The 8,424-nt window shown below is 35.4% G+C and overlaps 1 protein-coding gene across 1 annotated transcript; it reads right to left on the bottom strand.

The window, feature by feature from the left end:
- Window positions 1-671: 671 nt before the first annotated feature.
- Window positions 672-7,871, bottom strand: LOC107831052 (calmodulin-binding protein 60 B). Its single transcript, XM_016658767.2, has 8 exons — window positions 7,463-7,871; window positions 6,167-6,242; window positions 4,402-4,460; window positions 3,683-4,176; window positions 3,431-3,591; window positions 3,131-3,334; window positions 2,588-2,825; window positions 672-1,764 (listed from the first exon to the last, which is right to left on the bottom strand). The coding sequence occupies exons 1-8, from the start codon at window positions 7,549-7,551 to the stop codon at window positions 1,220-1,222; spliced, it is 1,866 nt and encodes a 621-aa protein (XP_016514253.1). The 5' UTR covers window positions 7,552-7,871; the 3' UTR covers window positions 672-1,219.
- Window positions 7,872-8,424: the final 553 nt, after the last annotated feature.

The raw sequence follows: 8,424 nt of genomic DNA, 5'->3' as shown, positions 1-8,424 counted from the left end.
CTACCATTGCACACACCTACAGAGAGGGGAATGATGTGGCTGGTAGTTTAGCTAAGGCGGGATGCACCATGGAATCTACTGAAAAACCAACAGGTTTTGGAGAGCCACTGGATTTTGTCTGTACCTTTTTGCAAATGGATCAGGCAGGAGCGATTCGTTATCGGAAGACAACATGCACACCACTGGAACAAGATATGGACATGGAGCTAAACACTTTTTGGAATTACGACGTTGCTGAGGAAACAACTGCCTCCAATGGAGTAAATGGGGTGGATAACACAATTAGAATAGATAGTATTAATCCTTGTAATAGACAACTATCAAACAACTATATTGTCGATGCACATGCATCACCCTCTCCGTTGTAACTTTAATTATGTTTAATGCAATATTATCTTTCTCACAAAAAAAAAAAAAAAAAAAAATCTAAATACAGTGACATACCACCCAAAAAAAACGGGTCTCTTTTTTGCTTTTGTAAATATAATTTATTTTTTATTCTACCCTTCCACAACACAATAGTCAAAATATGGCACTAAATGTTTCTCAACGAATATAAAACAATTACCAGTATTTTTCACCTTTTCTTTTAATAATTATGCCAGATACAAAATTGACAAACAAGTTGGATCCTAGATTGTTTGATCTAACAGATCCTCAAACACTCATAGTACAATGAAACACGATTGTTCATTCAATATAACAAATTCTTGAAGGTCCACAATATCGTATTTTGATAATTTGTTCACAACAAATGTTTTATGAGGCAAACATTATGTTTTCTCTGATAAACTCATAGTAATAAAACAATAGAAATTACAGCATCGGTCAACATAAACATAAAATTAAACTTTGCTACAATCCTGAGTTAGCATAAGGGAAGTCGAAGTCATTTCCATCCATCTCAGTAGTAGAAATCAGGTCTAAACCATGGGAACTTCCCTTCAGCTAGAGCCAAGAAAACTGCTACAGTCTTTGAACAGCAGATAATATGCTTGAGAAAACTATCATAAGCTTTATGTTATTCTGTGAATGGAGAGACAGCAATCTCCACGGACAGGCATAACTGTACATTAAGAGGCTTCCAGATTCTGAGTGACCCGAAACCAGCATCAGATGCATATGCATTGTCATATCAAATTCCAAGAGCCATGATATGCTTCTTAAAGGAAGCCTTTAAACATCCAAGTGGTTGTTATGGAAAGGGGAAAGATCAAATCTAGGAGTCATCCAATTCAACAATTTGTGCTCTTCTTTCAGCAGCTTTCTTCCTGATGAAGATGCCCCATCTCAAGGCAGCTTTGAGTTTGAGCCACCCAACAACAGCCTTACCTGAAGAACGTGTCCGGTCCTCATCAAAACCGAAGGTAGAAGACATGTTGGGCATGTATGATGATCCATACTGGTAATTCTCTTCTCCACTAGAAGAAGCATGACCTTGTCCCATGCTGAAAATACGGAGCAGATGTTGCATGTCCTCATTTTCAAGCATCTCATGACTTCTCATACGTATTTCTTCCTCTGTTAAGAAGTCCTCAGCTCCCTTGTATGGATTAGGCGTGCTAGCAGCAAAATAGCTAGACATTGATGGCTGTGGTGGGCGAAGAGCCAGCATGCTCTCACTTCCATGTGGTTGAGCTTGTTGTGACGTACCTAGCAAATGGTTCTGAGGAGGAAATGAAGCACCATTTAACTGCATGCTGCCATTTAGATTCATGTGCTGAGGCTGCATGGTATATCTGCTACTGAGGCTCTCATTATACCCTGCTAACAGAGAAATATTTATGTTATATGAAGTCATAAATTGGTAGAACTATAAAAATCCAAGGGACAAATGAGGTCATAGTATATCTGGTCAATTAGCTTGCTTGAGGATTTATTGACACATACAATAACAGCAAGTCTTTAGTAGAGCTGGTTAAAGAGGTAATTGCAGTGCTTAAACTAGGTATCCTTCATGTTCTGCAAAGCAGTAAACAGTGCAGGTCGAGAGACCTCCTTCAATGCGAAACAAATTGCCAAGGTATACATTATTTATAACAATTAAATCGAAAAAATTGGATAGTTATTGAGAAGTTTGTTTGAGCATCAAATCATGGTTCTATTGCAAATTAAAAAGAATTTGAGACCTTGAAGTTTGTAATGTATTAATTCAGAAGTGTATCAAAGATTTTGGGATGTCTTAAAATAGGAAGTGTCATGTAGATTTGGAACAAAAGGAGTAAATATGATATGATCCAACAACATGCTTATTCACAGGAAATCAATTGATATAAAACTTGGCATCCAATATTCGCGCTTATGTTTTTTTTTTTTTCAGCTTGGCAATTTTTGTTCTTGTTAAGATACTCATCTAGCGACGATTTATTCTTCAATCACCAAAAAATCACACAAAGACCCTAAACAGCAACAAAAGCAGAGAGGGCATAATTCAACACAATTCATGAAGAACATATGGTAAGTGGTGAATTATTGTTCCAATCACCCAAGAATTGCACAGAGAAGCCCAAACAGTAGTAAAAGCAGAGCAGAAAGAATTTATACTTTAACAGTAACACATATGTTAGGCAATAATACATATTTATACCTCCCATGTTCAGTCCTGTATTCATAGCAGGCTGCTCTGATGAAATTGAAGCTGGAAGACTTGGTAAATTAATTTGTTGATCAAAAGAGGTCGAATGGTTCTGAGAGCCAATTGTAAGATCATTTTGAGAAGCAACTGAGGTTTTATTCTGGCCCAGGCTTAAAAGAGATTTTCCATCATACTCAACGACATGCATCCAGTTGTCATATGCCTTCTTGACTAAAGTATCCACATATACCTGCAAATATTGTTTGATGTTTGCTTAAGCACTTTGTCACACATACATGGCAAATATAACATCCAAAAGGTTTATTAAAGCAAATCATAGCAACACTCAGAAACTCCAATGACAACCACTACTTTGCAAAGTTTTGAAATGTCACAGAAAAAAAGGAATAAGTGCAAACCACATTCAAATATTGTGGCAATTCAGGAGGTTGCAATTAGAGTGCATGTTTTTTTTTCTCCTTTCCTTTAAGCATGTTTAGATGAATCCAAGAGGCCTAACTACACAAAAGAGAGAAATGGCTACAGATTGCAAACCTTCTGATTTTCTGAAAGAGAATCAACTGAATGATACTGGCCACCAGAGATTAAACCACATAACTCGTAGATATTGTTAAAGACAACACCAACATTTCTCATATCATCATGATAGTAGACATAAAGCTTCCCACCTAGAACACAGGTTTTTGCATGCTCCACAAGAGCATCCCACATCTTATTTGACATTCCACTTCCCAGGATCTGAGATAACAAGATGAAAAAACAAAAAAAAGAAACATTAATATACAACCAATATTATCGTTCTAATCTTCAACTTGTCAAGTTTAAAAATCTTACATTTCGGAGCCTCTGCGAGTCTCTCACAACAAGTCGCAGGAAGTCTTCCACTTTATGTATTCCAGCTTTATTTAGCCTCTTGTGAAAGGATCCATCTTTCCCTATCTTTTCCAATCTCCAAACCTCATCATCTAATGCAGGTGGATAATGTTTCTTGTACACTGCACGGAAACAGTCACAAAGAGTTACTACAAACCTCAGTAAACATAATTGTAATTTCCATACAAAAGGGCAAATATTATATGGACTTACATTCTCCTCTATGATCCTTGACAGTGAAGGCATCCGTTTTTGCCTCACGAATGCGAATTCCCTCACAACAACCTGATGCAACTTTTAAGCCTAGCCTGAACTTTCTGCTTCTGATCCAGCTGGAGTTGTCAGTAAACGTCAACTCACCAAGAGTGCCAACACCCTCCTTCAATATCACTTGCAGTTCTCCAGTAAGAAGAGGCCTTTTTCCTTCGCGCTCCTTCACTATATGAGACTCAAATTTTTCTTGAGTCCAGCCATCATCATCCTCGTCATTGAAATCTCCTTCAAGCACAACAATATCTAGTTTAACTGAGGACTCTGGCCCTGATGTTACAACATGGTTTGTATTTCCATCAATCAAGACAATATGTATCGCAGAACCCTGCTCTCCTTCTACTTTTCCTCCTGTGAAGAGAGGTAGTGACAGTTTCGACCGAAACTGAAGCTGCAAATTTCTCCCATCAGGTCCTTCAATTCTTTTCGGAGAAACCCTGCATGGTTATCAAAAAATTCAATCCCAAAACAGAGTGGACAGCCAACTAAAACAAAATACATTAGAAGCTCAACCAAGCAAAGGGCACAAACTTTTCAGTCATGCTAATGCTTGTTATATTAGTTCACAATGGAACATTCCCCATACATAAAAATATACTTGAAAACTGTTGAAAATAAGAATTATGCTCTGAAAGAATTAGTTAAGATATGTGAAGCCATACCTTGCATTAAGTTTAGCAGGACCAAGTTTAGCCAAAGCACGCTCAACTTCCTCACTAACCTGTGAATACAAGTGGACGTTCATAAATAAGAAAACAAAAGCCTAGAAGAAAGCTTGTGCAAGTACAACAAGAACGGACAAGTTTGCAGAGTCTCGCCATCCCACAAACACAGAAATATGAGCACCATTCTGTGCCCTGTACTGTCTCAAAACAATGTAGAGACTCATGGGCTGGTCAACAACAGGGGCGGCCCTTCCATAAAGCAAGTAAAACAAACCGCTTTAGGCCTCATATTTTTGGGGGCCCAGTTTTTGTTACACCTAATAAATTATGTATAACTTTTAAAAAAAAGTCTGTAAAGTGAAAAAGTTTGATTTCTTTCTTTAACAAATATAGATAAGAAGTATTTGCAACTGCTATGATTTCTACCAAGGAAATTGCAATTGAAATGAAAATCAAGCCCAAATTTCATAAGAAACGTGTGATATATAGGAAGTAACAATTTAATGCGAATGTTGATAATGAAATCTCAAAATCTTTCGAAGAGTACTTTAGAATTGATTACTTTTATACATAATAGACAAGACTATTTTTTCACTTCAAAATATATTTGAACAATTTGCAGCATATGAAAATATTTTTGGTTTTCTATTTGGTGGTAAAAACTAAGATCACTACATGTTGAAAATTTGAAAAAATATTGCCTTAATCTTGAATGTTCCTTAAAACATAATAATCAATTTGTATTTAATGGTTTAGATTTATTTTCTGATAAAAGTATTAAGAACAATTGTACAATTAGAAGATAGCAGTTTAATTAATACACTTAATAACATAACAAGATTTAATTCTTTTCCAAATGCCTAAATTGCTTATGGAATAATGTTAATAACTCATGTTACTGCTGCTTCAGCAGAAAGAAGTTTTCAAAATTAAAATTGATAAAATCTTATCTAAGATCAACAATGTCACAAGAAAGGTTAAATGGATTAGCTATATTGTCAATTGAAAAATATTTTTTAGGAGTTATTGATTATAAGAAAATTATTAGCAACTTTGTATCTGAGAAAAGCTAAAAAAAAATAGACTTCAAATAAATAATAAAAAAAAAAAAATTAGGCCCCTCATAAAGTTTGGCTTTAGGCCACAAAATTGGTCGGGCCGTTGCTGGTCAACAAGCCCATGGAAGACATAAATAACTCAGCTTTTACAGCTATAAGGGCACAACCTTGAGTTGATGCCACGTTAACATGCATGAGTCCAACAAAAGAACTGCTGAAAGAACAACTGGAGTGCTAATACACTTAAAATATGTTATCCTATCAAATATAAAACGTGGAAGTATATTTGTGCACCCAGTAAGCATTTTACATGAAAATTTAAAGCTATTTTTCTCCAGACATTATGCACACAAGCAGGATATGGGGACAGCTCTCTTTGATTGATCATTGAGAGAGAGAGAAAGAGGTTCTCAGTGAAAATTCTACAATGATCAAAGCATATAAAATTTTTAGTAGAAGTTTCAGCATATGAAATAAATGGTCTAATACTTAATAATCCAGCTCATTTTCTTGCACCGGCTTTATTCCCAGAGAAGTAAATACCTGTCGCACTGAGTCATACTGGAAATATGTAACTGCCCCAGTAGTTATATAATTAAGAATCGAACTTCCATAACTACTAATTGGTTGGTTGTCTAAGTGAAACTTCACATAAGTAATGTCCAAGAATAGGAAGAGAATTTTGAAGGGCTTAATAATCTTACAACTCTTCGAAGAATTGGCTCCAGTGATGAGCAGAGTTTTTGCAGACTGTCCACCTTTAGCGCTTCAACAATGACACTGCAGTAACCATGTACTTTTCAAAAAACGGTGCTACAGTTACCATGAATAGGCACAGAAAGATGAGTAACTCTATAACAGGTACTAAATTTCAGCTTTTAAAAAAAAATATGAGACATCCAGGTTACATCATTCCACGACAGATGACACCACAACAAACAATCAATAGAAATAAAGACTTCTAAAATGAGAAGCTTTTACTGGTTACTTCATAAGATAAGATGAACACAGTTGATGGACCATAACAAATAGGCCATAGTTAGAGAGGCATCTGCCACTCAGACACTCAGAGGAAACTAAAGCGTTTGGAGGATTACAAACACCAGGTGACGACTTCCCTTGGGAAGCTCAAGTATGTCCATGGCTACAAGATATAGAGACAACTCTCCCTCTGAATGATGATTGAGAAGAATGAAATATGGATAATCCTATTGACAACTAACGGTGAGGAATCCCATTTGAAAGCTGACTAGTGCACCACTCCCAGTCCAGTGGGACTGTGGCAGAGGCAGTCCTTAAATATTCATTGCGAGCCATTTGTCACAAGCTCAAAACCTTTCAATTCACATCCTAGAGTGACAAAATTCTTAAAATGATGTTTATGAATTAGGCACTATGAGCCTCTTCTCATTTTGTACTCTCAGCATACAGCACTATGAACCTCTTCTATTTTGTATCATAGACGATCAAATAAATAGGGTGCTTGCACTTATGAACCAAAGAAAAAGAACGAGCTACTTATCGAGACAGATTCAATTAAAATGTTCCTTCTCTTGCAGTCAACATCCTTATCCTCAATCTTGCAAATTATAAACAATCAATAAAGAAAGCTCTCACTATCTTCCCATCCAAGGATCTTGATAATTATACCTCATTTTTTATAGGTATCTTGATAATAATACCCCATACCTCAAACATATTCATCAAGATCAGATTTTTCTTATTAAAAAATACAATTTCCTCTACCTCGCAAAACATAACCATCATTCTCCACATCCTCACGACAATTCTCACAATACCCTCACTAAATACTCTACAATTGCTTATTATCAAATTCAAAATCCCAGCAAAGTTTACATGATGACCAATTACAACAACAAACCCAACTGTAAGTACAGTACTAAGATTTGCTAAATCATAAAAATTAACTAAAGAAAAAAAAATTCCTTAACAGAAAAATTTAAATAAAAAAAACTATTTTTTGTGTGTGAGTAAATTACCTAGCAAGAGCAGGTCTTTTCCTTTCAGGTTGACCTTCCTCACTACTACTGGGATCCAAAGCACGTTTGTCCATATACCTCGTTTGCATTTTCTTACTAAACACTCTTCTTCTTCAACTATATCTGTTTTCAGATCTGATCTAAAATAAAGTTTCTTTATTTTTTGTTTAATTTTTGAACTGTTTGTAGTGAGGACTTTCTTTTTTCACTGGATAAGATTCCCAACGGCAAAAAGGAAGAGAGGAAAAGGAGCGAAAAAGGGGAAAGCGGGAAAAAATTGAAAAAAGATGAAGAGAGGTTTCTCGGAAAGTTCAAGGAAATAACATTGGACTTTCGTATGATGGCACTAGCTGTTAGCTAAAGTTTCTATTTTGATGGCTGCTGGTTTTGGTTTTGGCTTGTAAACTCGATCTTGCTATATATATATCTAACGCGTGGGTTTTCTACTTGACGCGCTATTTTTGATCTGTCACTTTTGTCCTTTTCAATTTAAATTATCCCTACTTGACCTCTTCTTTTTTTTTTTGGAAAACCTAATTATTTTCTAAGCTGCAAATTTTTTCAATTCATCAAATGTGTGTAGTCAGTAGTGTATGTGATATATAGCTTTGACCCGAGAAGGCAAATTAGAAATTAGATCAAATGCTTAGACATTTCGTCCATAAAATATTTTCAAAAAAACGTGATGAATTTTTTCAGAGGTCATTTTATGGCTATTATATCGACAGAGATAAGAAACATCAAAATTTCGAACCAGTCTCTAAATTGAGATTTGAGAAGTGTAATTGATTATTTTATAGGAAAAGTGAAAAGTCATTTTATTAGAGCAATTTATGCATAAGTAAAAGAGTAGTCCATTGGTGGTCCACCATTAGTGTGCTTTCCACAACAAAAATGATGATACTAGAAATAATAATTGTCAATCAATGATTATTATATTCAGCATTATTGATTACCTTAAA

The sequence above is a fragment of the Nicotiana tabacum genome, chromosome 3 (genome assembly GCF_000715075.1).
Source record: "Nicotiana tabacum cultivar K326 chromosome 3, ASM71507v2, whole genome shotgun sequence".
In the NCBI taxonomy this organism is placed as follows: domain Eukaryota; kingdom Viridiplantae; phylum Streptophyta; class Magnoliopsida; order Solanales; family Solanaceae; genus Nicotiana; species Nicotiana tabacum.
Note: the sequence above shows the minus strand (reverse complement) of the source record. Positions and strands in the feature narration are given on the sequence as shown.

Coding starts and splice junctions, on each gene's coding strand:
- LOC107831052 (XM_016658767.2), bottom strand. CDS start 7,551: ATGCAAACGAGGTATATGGACAAACGTGCTTTGGATCCCAGTAGTAGT. Junction 4,461..6,166: donor AGCCAATTCTTCGAAGAGTT/GTAAGATTATTA, acceptor TTGTATTCACAG/GTTAGTGAGGAAGTTGAGCG. Junction 3,335..3,430: donor ACTCGCAGAGGCTCCGAAAT/GTAAGATTTTTA, acceptor TTGTTATCTCAG/ATCCTGGGAAGTGGAATGTC.